The sequence below is a fragment of the Notamacropus eugenii genome, chromosome 7 (genome assembly GCF_028372415.1).
Source record: "Notamacropus eugenii isolate mMacEug1 chromosome 7, mMacEug1.pri_v2, whole genome shotgun sequence".
Taxonomy (NCBI): domain Eukaryota; kingdom Metazoa; phylum Chordata; class Mammalia; order Diprotodontia; family Macropodidae; genus Notamacropus; species Notamacropus eugenii.
Window position 1 is genome coordinate 147,698,654 of NC_092878.1, and position 22,497 is coordinate 147,721,150.

At 41.1% G+C, this 22,497-nt stretch overlaps 1 protein-coding gene and 1 long non-coding RNA gene across 8 annotated transcripts in view; one reads left to right on the plus strand and one right to left on the minus strand.

Moving 5' to 3' along the window:
* LOC140513669 (uncharacterized) overlaps positions 1-3,420 on the minus strand; it is a 340,666-nt gene extending 337,246 nt beyond the window's left edge. For 3 of the 4 annotated variants that reach the window (XR_011970277.1, XR_011970274.1, XR_011970276.1), the window contains exon 1: positions 3,303-3,420. This is a non-coding gene — a long non-coding RNA (uncharacterized lncRNA). The remainder of the gene's footprint in view (positions 1-3,302) is intronic. The other variant, XR_011970275.1, reaches the window with a different exon arrangement.
* Positions 3,039-22,497, plus strand: part of PAQR3 (progestin and adipoQ receptor family member 3) — a 30,744-nt gene continuing 11,285 nt past the window's right edge. The window contains exons 1-7 of one of the 4 annotated variants that reach the window (XM_072623550.1): positions 3,039-3,328; positions 7,805-7,967; positions 11,862-12,017; positions 15,071-15,268; positions 19,167-19,257; positions 19,611-19,759; positions 21,455-22,427. In XM_072623550.1, the coding sequence (XP_072479651.1) occupies positions 3,144-3,328; positions 7,805-7,967; positions 11,862-12,017; positions 15,071-15,268; positions 19,167-19,257; positions 19,611-19,753 (936 nt within the window). In that variant the 5' untranslated portion in view covers positions 3,039-3,143 and the 3' untranslated portion in view covers positions 19,754-19,759; positions 21,455-22,427. Of the gene's footprint in view, positions 3,329-5,999; positions 6,075-7,804; positions 7,968-8,165; positions 8,263-11,861; positions 12,018-15,070; positions 15,269-19,166; positions 19,258-19,610; positions 22,428-22,497 lie in introns of those variants that run through there. The other 3 variants (XM_072623549.1, XM_072623551.1, XM_072623552.1) reach the window with 3 other exon arrangements.

Sequence of the window (22,497 nt, forward strand, 5' to 3'; positions counted from 1 at the left end):
GTTGAAATTAGATAACATGTAGCCAAAAGACTTTAGGCTTAAACAAACCTGAATGCAATCCTGGGCAGGGAGCCCAGAAGAGGGTCATTATCTTTCTTTGGCTCATTGCCTAGACCCTGGATTAAAAATTTGAGGAAATCTGAATAAAGCTCTTGGGAAATTGGAACAAAGTTTAGTTATATAGGTGGTGTCTTGTTATTTCATTTCAGGTATATCTGACTCTTCATGACTCTATTTAGGGTTTTCTTGGCAAAGATATTGGTGTCTATGTTTTCCTGAATGTAGGTAATAGGGCTCCCAACTCCTACATAGCCATTCATTGTACAATAGGGATAAAGTCCTTTTAGGGTTGCTAAACCAGCATTCCCCATTCACCTTGATCCTGTACCACGTGAAATATTCATTGTAATTATAATTGATAGCTGGCAAAGTCCAGATCTCTTGGCCTTTCACAGCATAACTTTTCTTTCTCTTCCCTTAGAAGTGCAGTTAGGTATAACACACGCTCTCAACTCATTCTGTACTAGTAGGTCAGTTCCCCAAAAGGAAAACTACTATTGACTCGTTTTCCCACTTGCCACTACCACTGTTCTAATGATAAACATGAGTAGTTGTGTTCTTTTTTTTTTAGGCAAATGGATTAAGTGACTTGCCCAGGGTCGCACAGCCAGTGAAGTGTCTGAGGTTGAATTTGAACTTAGGTCCTCCTGATTCCAGGATGCATACTGTATCCACTTCTCCACTTTACTATCTCAGTTGTGGCTTTTAATACTATTGCTTGTGAGCCCTCATCCAGCTTGTTTCAGCTCCCCCATGTCAACCAACCAGCTGATATGAATTAGCTTTTACAAAGGAATTTACTGAGAAGGTAGAGTAATAGAAATGAATTTCTCCCAATCCAGGATTACACTGCCTTCTGCCTCCACAGTCTCCACCACACAGAGTCCATGGAAGGGACAAGTGGGTACAAACTACAAGTACTATGGCAGTGGGATTGGATCCATAGGGAGCACAGGGTACCTTGTAACTTCTGACCCTGGAAGTCCAATTATTTCAAGAAAATGTTCCTATAATGGATTAGTCATGCCCTTACACAGATGGGTTTCATCTTTCAGAATAGGACATCAAAGCTGACTGGTCAATCTAAAGCCAAGGTACATCAAACTGCTCATCTACTATACTGGCCTTTGACTGTCACAGCTACCAGCTCCAGGGGTCTCTGCCACCAACTCTGGCTGCTGAAGAGATTTCTAATTCATTTTCGGACCTTTCAAGGCTCACAAGATTTTAACCTGATCACTTATGGCTACGGTCAAAAAAGAATATAGATATATAGATATACATATACATATTATGTATATATATATATATAAAATTGATAAAAATAAACAGAAATATTCACAGACAAATGTCAGACATTGAAGAGATAAGGCATCTGTTACTCTTCTCTCCACCCAGTGGGACCAAGCAATCCTCCACACAAAAGCCACTGGGTGAGAGCCTTTACTACTGGAACCTTTGATGTGCACATTCAGATCTGACTCCTCAAGATGGGTCCTTCCCACTACTCAGCCAACCAAAACTCTGTCTGTCATTCTACAGTACTAAAACCTGTCACAGAGGACATTTCTCCTTCTCCTTCCCCTCACCCCTCTGAAATATTTTCTGTCCTCAGCAAATCCCTGGGATACTTTTTGAACTCACTATGCATATCCTCAATACAGAAGAGCTCTCTGGAGTCCTGGGGAGGCTTAAGTATTGTTCCTTCCCCACTGATATACGTGAAAAGTTTTGAGCCTCAGTCAACATGGCACAGCTCTTAGACTACCTCACACGCAGAGGCAGATATCACAACTGCCCCTGATAGAGTTCTACAAATTCAGCCAACTTTATCAGAGGTTACAGTTTGCTTAGCACTTCAGTGTCTATCAGAGGACACGACTCGCTTTGCCCTTGCTGCATGGAGGTCTGGAAGTTCAAAGAGAAGGCATGAGAAGAGGGCTGAGCTACTTCGCAGCTCACAAGAATCCATCCACTTGGAGCCTCAAGTCCACCAGTCCCGAAGTTCAACCCTGTAAGGTGCCAGGGTGCCAATCCGGGCGGTGCCCTTCGAACGCCTGCAGCGAAACCCACACCCTGCAATCAGAGCTAATAAGGACTCCCCATGAGTCCCCGTGACAGGACGGTTACCTGCCTTCCTCTAGCTCCCCTAAGCAGAAGGGTAGAAAGCGAATGACGGGTTTGGAAAGGCCACCAGTGGAGTCTGCAGAGATGAGTGGGGATAGGACCGTTTAAGGGTCCAAGGCGGTACAAGGTTTAACTACAGGATCCAGAGTAACAAGAAGGGGTAGTGTAGGTGCGTGGCCAAGGCTGCTATCGACACTGGGGAGAAGCCTGGCGTGCGGGCCAGTCCTCCCTGCCCCAGCTGAGGCGGCTGATTGAGCGGACAGCAGTAAGTAAGCGGACGGAAGGGGGATCGATCCCCGCACCGGCCCTCGCAGCCGGCCAGGGTGACGGCCCCAGCGGCTGGAGACGGCGGAGGGAGCGGAGGGGGGCAGGGCAGGGGTGCGGCCGGGGATCCCCAGCTCGGCTCCTGCTCGCCTCCACTTTACGCAGGAAGCCCCCCGAGGGCAGGCACTAGCTTTCGCCTCTTATTGCTCCCCCGGATCGTCAGAGGGGCCTAATAAATGGTAACTGCCTGAGTTACTGATCGCCAGACACGCAAGCTCGCTCGGGCGCTCCCCGCGGGACCCCTCCATCCTTCCGGACCTCTCCGGACGAGCCGCTCCCAGAGCCCCGGGCGCTCGAGCCTGCGCGAAGGACGAGACGCAAGCGTGCGCCAAGCCCCGCCCCCCCAGCGCGCCCCCGCGTGCCGTGCGCGCGCACCGCCTCCGCTCCGACCCTCAGCCAGGTGGGCGGCGAAGGCGAAGGCGATGGCGACGGGCGGGCATCCGAGCCGGCGTGCTGACGTCAGCGCCGCCGCGGCTGCGCAGACGAGGCGTCGGCGGCCGCGCCCAGGAGCGGGGAGGGTCCCGGGCCGCCGCGTCGCCGCCCCCGCTGCCTCGGGCCGCCGCTCGCTGGGAGCCGGCGCCGGGCCCGTCCGTCCCCCGGCCGAGGGAGGGGCGGCGCAGGCGGCGGCCGCGATGCACCCGAAGCTGCTGAAGAACGCTCACTACATCGAGCTGGGCAGCTACCAGTACTGGCCCGTGCTGGTGCCGCGCGGCATCCGCCTCTACACCTACGAGCAGATCCCCGTGTCCCTCAAGGACAACCCCTACATCACGGACGGCTACCGGGCCTACCTGCCCTCGCGCCTCTGCCTCAAGAGGTGAGCACCCCGCCCCCTCCCCTCTGCGGGCCCTTCTGGGTCGCGCGGGGCGCCCCGCGGCGCCTCCTCGGGGGGCGGGAGTGGGAGGGGCCGAGTCTGGCCACGCCCCCGAGCATGGGGAAGACGTGGGCGGGGGGACCGAGCTCCTCCTCCTGGAGGCGGCCCTCTGCGCCCCGCCCCCTGATCCTGGGAAGGCCAGGAGCGAGCTCCTCCTCCCGGGGGCGGGGTCCGACATGGCCACGCCCCCGAGCATGGGAAGGCGGGGGGCCGAACTCCTCCTCGGGAAGCGGAGGGGAGCGGGCTGACCCGATCCGGCTCCTTGAACGGAGAGAAGACCCTGGGCCAGGGGTGGAGCTCTAACTCCTGGGGGTAAGGAGGGACTGATCCGTTCCCGTCCTGCTTCACCAGGGACTAGGGGCCGACCAGGCCCTCTCCTAGCACCCAGGAAGGGGGTCGTGACTTGAGCCCTGTTCTCAGGCTCTTTCAGGAAGGGCCCCATGGGCCAGGCAGGGAAGAGAATCCCAGTACCCGGGACCAGCCTTTACTGAGCGCTCGCTGTGGTGCTGGAAAGGCAAGTACAGCCCCTGCCCGGGGTATAAACCTAGCCGTGCCCCTGGCAGTTGGTTGTGGTCCTTCGTCTTCCAAGAGGACAGAAATGAGGTCACCGTTGTAAAGTGAAATTTCAGTGTGTCTGACTGGCTGATCAGACCCATCCGAGCACAGGTAGACACAGAAAGTCCCTGTGAATATTTGGGGCGGATACTCCAAATGTGCGCATCCTGCCTTTACTTTGTGCTGTCTCAATTCTGCCTTGCTCAAAGAGCCCAGCACCCTTTCGGATGTGGGCACGCCATGCTGTGCCAGTGTCTCCCATGTGCACAGACAGATCCTGGCAGTACTCCCCCCTTCCTAAGACTGTAGAGGAGTAAAAAAATCAGAGCATTTACATAACGCTGTGAGGTTTGCAAAGCCCCTTCTGCATATGATCTGATTGGAGCCCCTCTCTGACCCTAGATGGAAGGTGCAGCTCTCATTACCATTTTACAGAGGAGGAAGCCCTGGTAGGTGAGTTAGGTAGAACACCCAGGGGCCCACAGCTGATGTCAGCACCCTCTTGGCTCCTTTTATTCGTTTCTCAGTCAGGATTTCGAAGATAGTGGGATCTAATTTCTGGAAACATGGTCCTAAGTTAGTAATGTTCTTCTAGCTTTATTTCCCCTTGTTTGCCCTCTCTGATACTTTTCCGATTCAGTTTCTCTCCAGATCTAGTAGTGTCCCTCTTAAAACAGCCTTTGAGTGAGTGGGGAACTCATCTCCTCCTTTCTTGCAAATGAGAAGTGTTCACCTAACTGTGTGGTTAATACATTCTCTTCCAATGGTTGGGCAAAACATTGGTTTTTTGAGAGTTGGAAGAAATCTTACTAGTCAAATCCCTTTATTTTTACAGACTAGGAAACTGTAACCCCTAGAGACTGAGAGAAGTTGCCAACAGCACAGCTTGTCAGGCTGCACTCTATTCAAGCACAGCCTTGCCAGACTGTAACAACTTGTAACAAGACTTAGACTACTTGAAAGTCTGTCTTTAGCCTAAAAAGCTGAAATTTGTGGCCAACAAGCAGATGGTCCCTGCCCCATTTCATAGAATCATAGTCATCAACCTTGATGAAATCTTAAAGAAAGTTCCTTCAGATGAAACCAAAGAAACAGCTTGTCCAAGGTCTCTTGGGTTTGCTCCTAGAAGGATCAGCGTGGCGGGCTCGACCCCAGATTGCCTGATTTCCAGTCAGGCACACTCTCCATTGTACTATGTTGCATTGGCCATTTACATTTAACCCAATGTCTGAACACCTTTAGAATATTAGAGAGAGGTTACGTAACACTATTGACCACCTCTTTCACTCATTTTTCTTCCTAGGTTTTCTTGGCACTACTTCTTGTCAGACTGAGTGTTCTCAGAGTCCCATACTTGTTCCTGCCTCTCACTGTGGGTTTCGTTTGTAATCCTATACGTTTTAAAACATTCTGAGAAGGGGTCTGTAGCTTTTATCAGGTTGACTAACAAGTCCATGACAGAAAAATGGTGAAGAACTCCCTGATCTAGATGCTCTTCTCCCTACCTTCCTTCCCTCCCCATCTCTCTGTTTCTCCCTCTCTCTTTCCCTTTTTCTGTTCCTCTCTCCCCCTTGCTCTTATTCCATCCTATGTCTTGTATCTCTTCCCTTCCCAACACTCTTAACTTCCACAGCCTTAATCCAGCTCATCATTACCTCCAGTCAGGACTATTCCCGTAACCTCTAAACTATGCCTCCCCTTGGTCTCTCCCCTACTCCATCCTTTACATTGCCAGATTGCTGTTCCTGAAGGACAGGTCTGATCATGTCAGAGTCTGCTCAAGAGAGCTTCCCTCTTGTCTCTAAGATAAGATGCAGACTCTAGTTGACATTTGTCTTTCATAATCTGGCTCCAGTCTATCTTTCTGGACTGTCTGCATAAATAATTCCTTTAATAAAGACATAACCCCTCAGTAAAAAGTGATCCACCAGGCAGTAAGAACAGTCCACAACCCAAGGCAACGAGAGTAAAAGCTGCTAGTGAGGGAGTTACTGGGGGTCTCACAGTTTTCAGTTGCTCTGTTCTGTCCCCTTTCTGCAAAGGGCCCACAGTTGAGTCCGGACCATCCACCTGGGAGCAAAATGAATTCAGACAGCCCACGTCTGTTCCAGAGCTTCTTGACTTAGCACCAGAGGTTGGTGATGTGGAAGTGAGGTAGTAACTAAAGCTTCCCTAGTTCTGCTAGCATCCTGGCCCGCACCACCCATCCCTGTCAGTCTGTCTGTCTGTCAATCTCTCTGTCTCCCCCCTCCTTCTGTCCCTCCATCTTTCTCACCCTTCTCCCCTCCTTTCTTTTCTCCCTTTCTTCTCTCTACCCCTTTCCAGTTCATCTCTTTGACTTTGCACATCTGATGCTTAAAGTGTATTTGCTCCTCACTTGCCCCTTTTGGAAAATCTAGTTCCCTTCAAAGCCCATTGTCACACATGCCCCTGGTCATTTACCATCTCCTGTCCCACCTCCACATCTCTTGATGCCTCTCATTCACTCTGCAAACCTAGATCAAGTTCTTATCACCCCCGATCGACCCCTAACTAGTCTCCTACCATCCTCATTCCATTCAGTTATCTATACAGCTGCCAAATTGGTATTCCTACAGCACAGTGTTTGATCATATCACCCCCTTCTTTCCTTAGGGTGTTAAATATACAATCTGTCTCCAGCTTCTCTTTGCCAGCTAATTATACCTCACACTGTGACCTAACCAAATGGACTGTTACTCTTCCCTGTCTGAGACATCTCATCCATCCCCTTGGCCTCTGCAGAGCTTGTTTCTCCCCCAGACTTGGAATGTTCTCTCCCTCTGCCTCTTGAAATCCGCAGCTTCCCACAAAGCGCCATTTTCTTCAGGCAGTTAGTCTGGATTCTCCCAGGTGTCAGTACGCTACCTGGTAGTGCCCTTAGGATCTTACTTTGTGTTGTATCTCCCCAGTGGAAGGCAGGAACTTGCTCACTTTTGTGCTTGTATCCTCACGCTTTGTCACATAGTGGCTGCTCAGAAGTGCCTGGGGATTTAGTAGTTAATAGGTTGTAGAGGTAGAAGGGACCCAGAAATACTTGCTCCAAGTCACATAAGGAGCATGTTCTGTAGCCTCGATCAGAAGCCAGTTGTCCTGACTCTAATACTCCTGTTCTTAGACTAGGCTGAATTAGAAGACACGGGTTTTAGCCCCAATTCTGCCACTAACTGTAACTCAGGTTAAGTCATTAAACATTTCTAGGATTTCTTTTCTTCATGTGTAAAATAAGTGGTGGGAAGGGGATATGGATCCTTCCAGCTCTGCATTTCTGTGGTTCTGTGTCTTACCCGACCTAAGTTCAGTAAAACTTCTCTGGACAAATGTGGACTAATTTTCTCTAATTTGCAAAGATTTAAGTTAGCAGGCTGGACAGATCTCTCAAATACTTTCCAATTCGTTGATTACTTTTCTCAAGTCAAATGTAATATCTGCATTTGAACATCCTAAACTACTACTTTGTAATTGGGCAGAGTCAATCTAAAAATCAACAGGTTTTAGAGTCAGGTTTAATGGAACCATGGACAGGACCTTGGAGATTGTCTTTGGACTCATTCATTTACAGATGAAGAAACTCAGGTCCCAAAAAGCTAAGACATTTGCCAAAAGTCACACCTAGAGTAAATCAGAGAACTGGCATCTGAACCTGGGTCTTGACTAAATCCAGCATCCTTTCTACTGTGCCGTACTGCTTCTCACCTGGGTGGCTTCATATGCAAGTGGCCCTCACCCTGCAAACATCTTAAGGGTAGATGGTAAATAACCAAAACCTTCCCCATAACATTTGAATGCTAGTAGAGTGCCAGACACTTGGGATCTGAAGTGACTGTCTGTGTGCTTGTTTTGCAGCTTGTTTATCTTATCCAATGAGACGGTGAACATCTGGAGTCATTTGCTGGGCTTCTTCCTCTTCTTCACACTGGGTATATATGACATGACTTCTGTATTACCTTCGGCAAGAGCTTCTAGAGAAGACTTTGTCATTTGTTCCATTTGTCTTTTCTGCTTTCAGGTAAGTAATTTTCTAAGCAGTAGTGAAGGAATTTTGGACAGGCCTGCTTGGTCAGGTGACATTGCATTGCTTTAGCCATTCTGTTTGCTTAAAACAACACAGAAGTAAACAAGTCAAGTTAAATAATTCATGTTTTACTCATTATTAATCTTAGCATCAAAAACTTATTATTTTCTTTTGGACATTTGAGATCCAGGTTGTTTCCAGGATTGAGAAATGGCAGTTGCACAGGCAAAAATTTCCTTCCCCACTTTAAAAAAATGAATCCTCAGAGATTCCTTCACTTAATATCATTGTAAGTATTTAAATGAGGCAAGGACCATTTTTGCTTTTTCTTTGTAACCCCAGAATTTAGTGCAGTGCGTCATATGTAGTCAGCATTTAATTAAAGTTTATCAGTGCTTTATGACTGTAATCAATTTTATCAGGTGGTGGTAAAATGTCTAACAATTAGTATAAACTTGTTTTCCCTCTCATTGCCTTGTGTTAGTTGCTTGTACTATTTCTATTTTTCCTACTTTTCAACATTACATTGTGCTTATCTGACTTCTCCACCTTTGTAATGTTTATTTCTGACTACTGATTAAATTCTGATCTGATTTCAGGTGGTTAATATTTGCTTTAGCTTTCTCTCAATCTATTCCATTTATATGTTCATGCATTTTAAATTTGTTTTGTTTAGTATTTCTATGAATGACCTTCTGTCTAGCTTCATTATTCATTTTTTTATCTTAAAGGATTTTCAGGAAATATTGATGTTTCTAAATTTTAATAATTTGTTGAGGGTATGATAAAAATTATTATAAAAGCAAACAGCATTTGAAACCTAATTTTAAACACAATGTTTTACAAAGAGATAGGACCACCAAGTAATAAGACTGATTTTCACTTGTGATTTATGAAAGCAGCTTTATTACTTATATAGTTATATTTCCAATTCTACAACAGTGAAAAATGACTGTTATATTTGAGAAGGTTAAACTGTATTCTTTGGCTGAAATACAAATAAACATTTGTTTATCTCTAAATGTCATTTGTAGGTTTCCTATCATACCTAAAGTGTTGTCATTCAGTCATTTCAGTCATGTCCAATTCCTTATGACCATATTTATGGTTTTCTTGGCAAAGATACTGGAATGGTTTGCCATTTCCTTCTTCATGTCATTTTACAGATGAGGGAAGTGAAGCAAACAGAGTCAAGTGATTTGCCCAGAGTCACATCGCTAGTTAAGTGTCTGAGGCCAGACTTGAACTCGGGAAGATGAGTCTTCCTGACTCCAGACCTGGTACTACCTCACACCTAAAATATAAATTATATTTATAAAAACTATAGGGCTTCTGTGAAACTCCTACAAGAAGAAAGAAACATACGAATACTCTATTTCCTATGCTAATGACCAACGGCATTAGCTTCGGTAATTTACAATTTTTGTTTTGTTTTTCCCTTTAAGCCAGGTTCATTTTCCTAGTTATGTTTACTTAGTGTCATATCAAAATCAGTATGTAGTCCTTGAATTCTTCCTTAGAGAAGAATTACTAAACTTTGGCTAGACAATAAAAGAAAAAGAAAGAAAAATCAAATGCCTGTTAAGTATGCTAGGTGGTACAATGGATAGAGTGCTGGGCTGGGAATCAGGAAAACTTGAGTTCAGATCAGGCTTCAGATATTTCCTAGCTGTGTAACCCTGGGCAAATATCTTAAGCTCGGTTTGCCCCAGTTTCCTCAACAGTATAGTAGGGTTAATAACAAAACACGCGTATCACAGGGTTGTTGTGAGACTCAAATGAGATATTTGTAAAGTGCTTAGCACAGTGCCTGGCACACAGTAAACACTGTTGTGGTTTAGTCCTATCTGACTCTCTGTGACCCCGTTTGGGGTTTTCTTGGCAAAGATACGGGTGTGGTTTACCATTTCCTTCTCCAGTTCATTTTACAGATGAGGAAACTGAGGCAAACAGGGTGAAGTGACTTCCTCAGGGTCACCCAGCTAGTAAGTGTCAGAGGCTGGATTTGAACTTAGTTATTCCTGGCCCAGTACTCTATTTACTGTATCACCTCACTGCCCCTTATAGTAAACAATATATAAATGTTAATCATCATCATCTTAGGTAGTAAATCTTAGGTTTAAAAAATTGCTGTAATCACTAATAATCTTCATATGGTGAGTTTGCAATCTCAAAAATTTTTTTCTCTTCATCTCACTCAGTTGAATGGATATATTCATTAGAAGTTGTAGTTAACAAAATTTTAAACTGATCCCCCATCCCCATTTTTTTCATTATAAAATTGGCATTTTTTCTAAAAGAAGAAACAGTTTAACCCTAAGGATAATTAAAACAGTGCAAAAATGCAGTAAATGTACTCTGATGCTCCATCTAAAGGAAAAAAAAGGAAATCATTTTTTCATTTCTGATTTAAGTGTGTCATATATATATTCTTTCCCCACCTTCCCTCTTAAAATTGAAAATGAAAGTCCACAGACTTTGTAAACCATATTAGCTCCCCTTGTAGCTGATGGTAGTTGTGTGGAAAGTCAGCGTTTAATGCTGGTCTAAATGGGCCATTACTTCCTCTCAAATCCAGACTGCCACTGATTTCCCCATAGCCTTTCATATTTCTCTATACATTGTGTATCTTGAAAGAAAATAGGAAGCTGATCAAGTAGAAGCCTCAGTGATCATATCATTTGCTTTACTATATTGCTAAGCATGTTCTGGTTGGGGAGAAAGCACTTGAGGATGTGAAATGGCCAGAATGGGAAGGCAGAATCTATCCTTCCCTCTTTGACCACAACATACATTTTTTGAGACCTGCAAAACCAAGAAACACACAAAACATACCTACCTTTCCTGGGCATCAATCTCAAGGAAAAAATAGTTTCTGAATATTTACAGTTTCTTCAGAATACATATTATTTCCTTTAGATTTATCAGGAAGTTATTCTTCCTGGAAGTTGAATCTCTAGATATTTAGTATTGTTTTTATCATGCTTAATGCCAAATTTTTCTCCTCCTTTTACAGTCTAAGTCCAATTTTATGATCAGAATCAATGAGGAAGCAGATGTTTCCATCTGTCCTACAGAACGAGATATAATAATCCTTATTATGTCAAGATATAATATCAAATATTGATATTATTGGAAAATTAAATAATATATATTTTACATGTATTAATTTTGATATTCTCTGTGTGAAGAAGTCAGACGGCATAACAACCATCGTATGATTTAATGGATGCCATAGAATCATGGATTTGGACGGGATGAGATCAACTCAGAAACTCAACCCTACTTAGATAAACTCGCACACCTAGACAGCAGCAAAGCTGGCACTAGAACTCAGGTGTCTTCATACCCAGAGTTCAGCTCTTCCTACTGCTCTTTCCCCATTGTGTCGATTGTTGAGCCTACTAACCTGATCGGACACATTGTTTTGTCAGTTGGAGGTCATGAACCAACATAGCTTAAATCATGCTGGTTTATCCCGGAAGCAAAAAAAGCCATTTAGCATGTGATTTTATAATTAAACTCTTGGTTAATTGATAAAAGGTGTGAGAGTTTGATATTCATTTTTAGATAATACAGGATGTTACTTAATGGCATTTTTAGATTGATAAATTTTGTTAATTTCAGGAATTGGATTCAGTATTCATTGCCTTGTTTTTGGTTTTAAATTTGTCTTTTGGGGGTAAGGTGGTGATAGAAGGGAAGGCAGATTGGAGGAAAGGGTAATCAGAATGCACACTGTTTTGGGGTGAGGGAAGGGGGAAGATGGGCAGAAATTTGAAAATCAAAATTTTGCGGGAGGGAATACTGAAGACTGAAAATGAATAAATTAAAAAAATTTGTCTTTCAGATATTACTTAAGCTTTGTCTTATTTGTGCTTTTTGTAGGTCTGTATGCTTTGTTCTGTAGGCTATCATCTTTTCTCTTGTCATCGTTCAGAAAAAACCTGTCGACGATGGATGGCATTAGATTATGCAGGAATCTCTGTTGGCATCCTGGGTTGTTATGTGTCAGGAGTATTTTATGCATTTTATTGTAATAATGTAAGTAACTGAAACATATTTCTTATTGGCCTTTCAATCTTTCATATTGGTGTTTTAGTTCCCAGGACTAAAGCTTGTGTTATTTATGAGTAGTGCATAATTCACTGGTGGGGAATATAGAATGTTTTATGGGGAAGTAGAATGTTTATTTATAAAAGTGATTTTTGAGGTGGGAATTGAGTTCTAGAATCTTAGTCATCTTTTTACCAATTTTACTATTCTTTCAGTAAGGAAAAATTGTGTGCCATAACATGCAGACATTGAGTTACTGTGGAGTAATCAGTGATCTGTCTGTGCTGTTGGGCAATGTATCTTCAGTACTTTCACCCCCATTTTTGAAGATCCTGCCATGTGCCAGGTACTGGTGATGGTACAGAGACAAAAGTGGAAAATCCCTACTCTTGAGTTCTGTTGGGGGAAAATAGCAGGTACCTAGCAAATGAAATACAACAGATATATGAAACATACCAAGTAGGCTTTGCTGTTAATGAGTGCTTAATCTTCACGTGAGTGTTGTCACATTATTTAGTTATTCCATATGCATGCAGACAGCTCTGAAAACTTCATCCTTAAGTCAAAAGGTTCCTCTTCTCTCCAGTCCCCTATCATTGCCTCAGACAGCTCTTCTCTGAAATCTTGCCACTACACAAAATGAGGCTCATTGTCTTCTGTTTTTCACTCCTTTGGGGACCACAGCATTACTCTCAATTGCATAACTACAACTGAAAGCAAAAGGGGCCAGGCCTCAGCACATTTGAAGGAAGATTGGACTTGTCTTCAATGATCTGGCTTCCTCTTTCTTCACACTTTTTTTTTTTCTACTTTTTGGTTCATCTTCAAATCTGCATCTACAAAGATTTTTTTTTAATCCCTTCTGTTATCTATCTTATTAGCTACCCCTCCTTCAAAAAGTAAAGTAAACCTGTATAGGTCAGTAAGACAAGAAGAAGACAAATTTAGTCTTTGGCATAAGGTTCATGATACCAGAGTATTGGTGAAAAAGAAGAAAACTCTAGAGCATTATTATGGGCTTAGAAAGCAAGGAATCTCATTGTCCTGGAAACACACAAACATGCTCATAAAAAGAGCCAGAAATAAAGATTTTTCTTTCCTTGAGTCTATTTCATGTGTTCCTTTAGAGAATGGGATAATTTTTGTGTGTGTACATAGAGATTGATTTTACTGAAACTGATATTAAACCATGCCTGAACTTGCTGTATCATTGATTTGTTTCTAACTTAATTCTAGAACTTTACATTTATCATATTTATCTGAGAGGCATTCCAGTGCCTATGGGAATCTTTTTGAATCTCTGTTCTCTTATCTAATTCCTTTTAGCTGAATATTATCCACAGATTTAATAAACATGCCTTTTGCATCTTTATCCAGATCATTGATAAAAGTGGTGAATAAGACAGTCATGACTTAGCCAGGTTGCGCAAGACTTCAATACATTTTCTTTGTTGTGTTCTTCTAAAGAGATGAATTATTTCTTGCCTACCTACGGACAACAGATCTTTTTTCCTTAATAAAACTTCCAAGCTCTTGTGATAATTGTCATTTTAGACTAGATCTTGAGCTGGGGATAAGGCACTGCCAAGGAGGCCTCCTCTCACACACTTATAGGATACTGTTAGTCTCTTTGCTCTTTGTGGTCTAGGTAGTTTTCTCTGTTTTCCCTGCCTCATCCTCTTCCCCCTCCTGTGGTTACCAAGAATAAACCTGCATCTGAAAACACAGCATCCTGTGAATTTCCAGAGAGCATGGAATTAGAGCAGGATGTTCCAGAGTGGCTGAATAGAGAAATCAGAAGTTTGAGAGGAGAATTTAACAAAAACAGATGACCTGCACAACAAAGGGAATTGGCAGAATAGAAAACTCTTAATAGCACGACTCACCAAAGACATGAACGAGAGCAGCAGACTAGAAACACCACTTTTCCAGAGAAGCTAAAAACCAAACTATTAAAAGAACCCATCATCTCTGTATCAGCAAAACATATCGATATGAGGGTAAGAAGCAGTGAGAAAAACTAAAAACTACAGGCTTCCCAGAAGAACATGACAGATCAAAAAATTCTGCACACCGTAATACAAGGAAACTACCCAGGACTTCCAAACACAGAAAACAAAGCAGCAATGGAAAGAATCCACAGATTGCTACCAGGGAAGTAATTGTGTACTTCACTCTCTTAAGATACAGTGGTTAAATTTTATAGTTCCATTGAAAAACATTAAATTCTGCAAGAAACTAGGAGAAACACTCAAATATTAAGGAAGATAAAGTAACACAAGACTATTTTGTACCTACCAGAAATGAGAGAAAGGAATGGAATAAATAACATATTCCAAAAATCAAAGCTACTTAAGATGGTCAAAATGATACAGTCCACAAACCTGAGCCTAATCATCAGTGGGAGAAGGTGAATGTTCTCTAAAAGAGGATCCATCATTTGAAGCATCCTTGCAAAGAAAATGAAGGAAGAATGGTTAGACCTGACCACATATGTGCAGAAGAAATCTGTATCAAACAGTCTTGAGTGCAGTTCAAACCAGATTAAAATGTAATTTTAAAATAAATAAATAATTTTTAAAAAATTATTTTAAAAAAATAAATAAAAGTACAATAAAACACAATGTTAATTTGTAGTTTTCTAAGTCATTATGTGGCCCACAAGGCTCCCTATTTAGGATTTAGTGACCCCTATTTCTATTTGAGTTTAACATCACTTTAGGTAAGAAAGACATGATGTCTCAAAGAAAGGAAATGTACCCAACAATGAAAAAGATCTCATAGTAGTAACAAAGAAAAAGGGTAATTGAAAAATATCCATAGTAACCTACATACTTGATTTTCATCTCTAATATGGTTTGTTATGTGCATATATAAGAAATGTATGACTTTGGCATACCTTTCTAAGAATTAAAAGCTAATGAGGAACAGCTTTTAATATGAAAAAAAGGGAACTGAATAAATAACTTGGATTTATAATTCAGAAGCTCCAATTTCCTTGTGATTAACGAAAATGCATTTATTTTTCCTTCCTCTTGTAGTACTGGCGTCAGGTCTATCTAATTATGGTGCTTGCTATGATCCTCACCGTCTTCTTTGCTCAGATTCATCCCAGTTACCTCACTCAACAGTGGCACAGGCTTCGCTCCATTATCTTTTGTTCAGTGTCTGGGTATGGAGTGATACCTACTATTCACTGGGTCTGGCTCAATGGAGGTGTTGGTGCGCCTATTGTACAGGTATGTTTCTTGTGGTCAAAGCATTTTTCATTCTGTTCTCCTGCTGTCATCTGTTTGGGCAGGTATTTCATCTAGTAATAGAAAACCAGGAAGGATCCTGTCATCATCTTACTGTGCATTTACAAGTGCTGATCAGCACTGTCACTTTGTGAATTTCATTGGTTGGGATGAGGACTGACTGTAATTATGAATAAGAGATGATCATTTGGGGAGCAGGAGAAAGGAAAGCCAAATGGAAACAGCCATTTTTGTTATTTATTATAAGCTCTTTTTCTGTATTTTGGGAAGGCAGGATAACAAAGTTAAACTTACTGGCTGATAGATTTTTGAGAGAGAGAGCAGGATGTGGACAAGAGGCACGTAGGACGGGCTGTGATTTGCATGGTTGAGAGTTTCCTGATCGACGTCACGAATCCATTTGGTTGTTAGGCTTCTTTTTATCCTGAAAACCATCTTCCATAAAAATGGTTACTGAGGATTCTGACAAAAGGCCTTTTTATTTCCCATCATTTTTTGTCACATTTTGCTAATCCTACAGAAAGAGGATGAGAATATACACAACTATAAATCAGCTTCTTAATATTCTTACTTTGGGTCTATACAAATTTAACTTCAGAAATAGTTAAACTGAATTGCAGTGTCTAGCAATGACACTAAACATCTGTTAGAATCATTTAGCAAGCGTGGGGGCAAATCTCAGCAAGCATGCATTGAGCATTTGCTGTGTGCCTGACATTAGGCTAGAGGGGCTGGGACAGACAAAAACAAAAATTCCTGCTCACAAGGTGCTTCCATACTGTTGGAGATCTGAACATTCCATTCACTTTTCCACCCAGAACTGCAGAGAGAACTGTCAAGCTCATCCCCACTTAAACTTTGAAAGGGAGACAAGACCACCAAAGCAGTATTCCCGAGACTGATAAAGTTAGGACAGAGATAATTACAACTAACAAGTAGTTTTACTGTGGACTTCAGAATGGAGAAAAATTATTCTGTATGCTACACTAATGCCACAAAGTATATTCAGTAGTACAGGACTTCAGTTTTTTTATCATGGCTAAATGTATATTTGATTACAATATAAAATATAATGTGTCATTAGACTGTAACTGCAATAAATGAATCTCCAAATGAAATAGAAGGTACTAGTTTAGAACACACATTCTTTATAACAACCCTGAAAAGTAGACAATACAGATATTTTTATCCTTTCTTTACAGATATAGACTGTGTGTGTGTGTGTGTGTGTGTGTGTGTGTGTGTGTGTATGACCCTTGAGAGATTGAGAGAGTAGTAATCAAAATTAGTCCAGTGTGGTTATTACATAAAACAGTGTGAGAAAGAAACTGTAATTGCTGTTGTACAACAGGTATAAGGTAGGAAAATCTATGCCCGACAGAAAACTAAGGAGATAGAAGTTTTATGGAAGCAGAGAAAAAAATGCGCAGTAAAAATTGTGAAACCAGATGACAGGGAAGATAACAGGTGTGACAGAAGGCATTCCCATGGTAGATAGGAGAAAACGGAATAGACTCAAGTACAGTATCCATTTGGATGTCAAGTAGACTTTGCTTCTCCCAATCAGTAACTTATGGAATGGGAAACAACTGTAATACATAAGAAGGGATGAACTTAGTGCTTGGGATCCTAGAGTGAGAGCTGTGGGGACCTCAGAGACCACTGTGCCCAACCCCTTCTCTTTACAGGTGAGGCAACTTCAGGACTGTAACTTGCCCAATACCATGTAGGTAGTGACCAGGAGAGGCGAGATTTAAACCAGGGCCTCTTAACTCCAGAGCCAGAACTCTCTCTGTTACCAATCACATTGCCTCAACTCCAAGCAGATGAAAAAGGATTATCATCTGTCAAGAAAGAACCAGATGAACAAAGAAGCAGTTGTTAAGCATGTAACTTGTGCCATATATGTTCTGTTAAGGGGATACAAATACAGACACACTGTCTTCAAGAAGCTTAAATTCTGATGTGAGAGACTTGTGGTGTGGTAGCCAGAGAATATTTTGGTTTAGAAAGTTACAGGAATGGTGAAGAGATTGATGTCCCCTTTCCAGTGACAGTGGCGTCATTGATTCGATTGTGGTGCCGCAAGGGTGGGAAGGGGACAAGCACATTGGCAAGGGGATGAGGTGATGCGTTACTGGCATCGCTAGCCTGATGTAGTGAGCTATGTTTGAAGCTCAGGGGTGGCAGGGCAGTGCAAGTTGTAGAGCTGAAACATTAAGCCCTCCAGGAATTATGATTGATCATTGTGTTATAGTTCTAAAGTCTTTCACAGTTGTCCTTTAGTGTTAGAATTGCAGCTTGTTCTCCTGTTTCTGCTCACTTTATTTTGCATCACTTCATACAAATCTCCCCAATTTTCTCAGAATCATTTCTTATCATTCCTTATCACTTTCTATAGTGCTGTAATATATTCATATATGATAATTTATTCAACTATTTTCTATTATTGGTTACACACCTTGTTTTTAGTTCTTTGCTATGAATATTCTTCCAAACCAGCGCCTTCCACTTCTGAATCTCTCATTTGGAATTTTTTCATTATCTCAAGTCAAAATCTGCCCCTCTAACATTTTCTACCCACAATTTCTAATCTGGAGCCAAGCAGAATAAATTGTATCTCTCTGCCCTGTGATAACTCCAAATTCCTAAACCCAGGTTAAGCACCCCCTCCGTGTCCCTTCAGCTGAATCAACAGCATATGATTTTGAGGCCCTCCGCTGTCCTGTCCGTGTTTTTTTCATATACTTTCCAGCTTATTGATATCCTTTTATAAAAGGTTACCAGAACATTCTGCTGTTTGTTCTGTGCATATTCGCCTTTTTCTCACAAATGACAACTTTATGCCACTCTTTATGACAAAGAGTGTTAATCAAGTTATATCCTTTTTTATCTTGTATCCTGACCATGGCAGGGTACTGTGGGCCTGTCCCCTCCCCAGTTAGTCTTGGACACTGTTTACAATTTGCTTATGGTTCTGCCCAGGATGGGGTTTTTAGCTGCCAGCCCACCAAAATGACTCGTATTAGCTTGTATTCTGCTTAAACACATTTTTGAGATGAAATGTGATATACAAATGATATAGAAAAGAAGGTACCACATGAGTAACTGGTTCTAAACTAATAAGATGAAATATAACTGCAATAAACAAATGTAAAAGTTGGTATATACTTAATGTTGGGGGGGGGTGGAAATAATCAAATACCCTTGTTCTGCTGTAAATTGGACTTGATTTAGAAATTGATATAAAAAAGATGCAAATCTTTTTCACTTGACCATTAACTTAATCAGTAGTGTGGTACAGTTGCCCCAAAATAATTAAAAACCCATACACCCTCTCCCTAAATGAATATATCCTTAAGCTACGTTAACAGACCATTAATCAAGGGAGTTCTGTGTTGAATTCTGATTTAGACTGTACTGGAGTATTGTATGGGCACTAGAGATTTAGAAGGACTTTGAGATATTAGAGCAAATGTGGAGCATGACTGGGATGAGGGGAGCTGTTTAGGGGAGCTGGTCTCCAGGAGGGTCATTAGAGGTCAGATGATGGAATAGGCCTCAGAAGTGATCAACTTCCCATCTTTCATGGATATTGTAGCAGTTGCTCCATTTGGCTCAGCCCTTCTAATTTGGGATTCTAGATCCAAGCCCTAAGTCATTTGGTACTTTCTTTCCCTTCCTGGTATGGAAATTGAGTTCACTCTTGGCATCCTTTTTCTTGGAGCTGAGCTGGTCCCAGGATTGACATCCTGCCTCTTAGGGCACAGTCTGTTTCCCCCCATGTGGAGCATTGCAGTGCTTCATGCTTCAGAGGAGAATCACTGCCCTAATGGAAGCCTGAATTTGGTTACCATGGCTTATGTGCTTTCATTTGCAGGAGTTTGCACCCCGTGTGATTGTGATGTATATGATTGCTCTTGTGGCTTTCCTCTTCTACATTTCCAAAGTTCCAGAAAGATACTTTCCAGGTATGTAGCTGTGTGAGAGTATGGTTAACTGCCTCATTTGAAAAACCTATTTAAGAATTATCTGTTTATCAGAGCATGAGAACAAATTCTCCCTGTACTCAAAAGAGATCACTTTCGTTGCATATTGAACGCCTTACCTTTTATAGGGTCAAACAAGAAGCCAGGACTAAAAACTTTTCCTTTCTCAAATTTGCCACATTATCTCCCTTCCAGAACTCTTGAGACTTAGGAGGTAGGTTTGTTAAAGTGGTTGAGACTGGTGGTCTGTCCTTGCAAAGCCAGAGGTAAAATGTAATGTCCATACCAGCACCTTGGATTTGTAATTATATTTTCTCTCCTGTTTCTCCTCCTAGGACAGCTAAACTACCTCGGGTCCAGCCACCAAATATGGCACATTCTTGCAGTGGTCATGTTGTATTGGTGGCATCAGTCAACAGTGACTGTCATGCAGTACAGACACAGCAAGCCTTGTCCTGACTATATTCCACATTTGTGAATGCAGGTATGGCAACCTGGTATAGTCAAATGTCAAGCAATATCAGATGGTGGAAACTGTATATTCTTTACTTCTAATGTTCTGTTTTTCTTTTGTTATCTTAAGATGTGTATCATGATTAATAATTTATGAAAGTTTTAAAAAAATACTCAGGGGGATTTATAGTTGTCCAATAACTCATTTGTTGGGCTTCACAACTTGTTTAATTGTGCTGTATGTATTCATCTTCTCACGTATGCCAACTTAGCACAGAGTGTTAAACCAATCTATATACTGTTGAAAATAAGGTTATTTTATTTACCAGCTGTATTTCTCCAGGAAGCATTCAACATTACTGGAGGATGGCATCTGTGATAACAGAATTATTCTTGCAGTCACCCCATTGTTTATAAATGAAGATAAAAAATCAAGTTTAAGTGCCTGATCAAGGCAAGAATAGCCTGAGTTTAACAAGTTAAGTAGTGGACTTGAATAATCATTTTAATTTGACTTAGGTTTGCAACAAGGTCCTTTTATTTTTTTAACTTTGAAAATACTGATTATCAAATGGTGTGTTGTATAGGTTTTCAGAAGAACACCAACCCTTTAAGATTTTAGGGTTTGTCAAAATAACCTTTTTTGTTACCTCCTATGAATTTTAGCCCCTAAAACTTGATTTTAGACAAGGTTGGAATATATATATATATATATGGACATTGATTAACTATGTGGTCATTCTCATTGGAAATTGACATGATTTAGCAATGAGACTGTGTTCTTATTATCAGATCAGCCACAATAGCTAATTTCATCTGTCTGTACAAATCTTGAACATTAATGCAAAGAAAGGGCTCCACAATTCCCCAGAGATGGAGTGATAGTAAGCATTCACACGTGTAACCCTTTCCCAGAAATTGAGGATCTAAATTCTTGAGGAAAGATCCCAGCTTCATAGGAGTATTGCCAAGGCTTCATTTCATCCATTAGCTTTGGAGGAAAAGCAGTGATTCTCAACTTTCTTGGTCTCAGGACCCCAAAGAGTCTTTGTAGGTTATATCTATGGATACTTATATTAAAAATTCAAACTTCTTAGTATTATTATAAAAATAGTTTTGATCTCTTGAATCCCCTAAAAGGGTTTCCAGGAACTCCAACCACACTTTGAGAACCACTGAAGTACAGTAATGCAATTACCCAGTTTGATTGGTTATGGTTCTTCATATTCGAATCCCTTCATGTTAGCATTGTGATTATACTAGTACTGTCATAGAAATAGCCAATATTTGGAGTCTTGGAATTCAAAACTGGAAATATTTCCATTTATGTATGTACTTAGACACGCAATCTTAGTGTTCTGTCAAGCAACGAAAATCTTTGGATTCTCTTGTTGTAACATGTGAGACTTAAGAATAAGAGGGCTATGGTGTTTAAACAGTATGCTTCAAAAGATAAATAAAAATGTGTTATTCGAAGTTGAACAAACTTTTAAAAAGTAAACTATAGTTTATGAATTAATAGAATATTTGAAGAAAATTAGAATTGCTCAGCTTTCCTAAGGAATGCTGAATAACACATTCAGATTATACATCTGGTATGACCTTTTGAATGCTAATTTTGCCTTCATTTATCCATCTAGAAAATGGAAATGTTAACTTTTCCCCCCACCTTTTGAGATAACCAAGTGCAATATTTAGGTAAAGTTTCCTTTTTTTTTTTTTAAAGGAACAGTACTTCACATTTTCTGGTGGCACTCCCACTTTGAAAATAGCTAGACAGTAGTTATAATCCCATGCCTTTAGAAGTCTCCTCAAAATACTGGCCGTGTCTTCTCTCAAGCATCTTTTATGGGCTTACCGTAACATTTCTGACTTCAAACAATCGGAGATTTTGCCTTCTTGGGCAAAGAAAAGAACATCTGTGCTATGCCACGGTAGTTACAGGTATCTTTAGAGTTCATGTGGGTCTGTAACCTAATTACTGTCTTGTCTTCTCAGTGTAGACAGGTTAAGTTCTTTGCAACATTATTTGGCTTGATACTTATACGATGCCATGAGTAAGATTTTATAAAATGGACTATACTAGTCTCGGAGAGAATTATGTAAGAAACATCTCAACCCTTAAAGCCTTTATTCTTGTAAATTTTGTACTCCTTGTAAATCTTAATGTGGTATATTTATCTGTTGAGTTATTAACGAATGTAGGTTGCAAACAACTCTAAACACTTCAGTTTGTCAATACTGATTGACCACTACGTGTGTGAACTCCACACTGGTATTTTTGGAAGTCTTATTAGTTAACATTAAAAATGACTACTTACAACTTGCTTCCCAGTTTTGAGCCTGTTAAAATGCACATCTGTCCATTTTATTTTACAAACTTGTCAGTAAAGCAAGTTTAAAAGCGCATTAATATTCCAGTTACTAATAAAACGAGTTCCGCCAGGATCAGAAGCTGCTTTAAAACTGTAGGCTAAAAGCAATTTTTTTTTAAGTTTGGAGCCATTTTGAATACTGTATAGTAATTTATGGGTTCATTGTCAACTAGCTTTAGTAACACAAGTATCTCTATAAAGTCAAGCCATTAGCAACAAGTAGCAAAGATATCATCGTCACTGTGTTTATACTGAGTGCAAACGTACAGTGGGCTGCATGGAAAAATACGTATTTTGTAAATAAACTGGATTTATTAAAACATATTTATAAGTGTCTTTGTTAAAATTGTGTTTAAATGTAAATTTTTAAAATTTGAGTCATTAGGAGCCATAG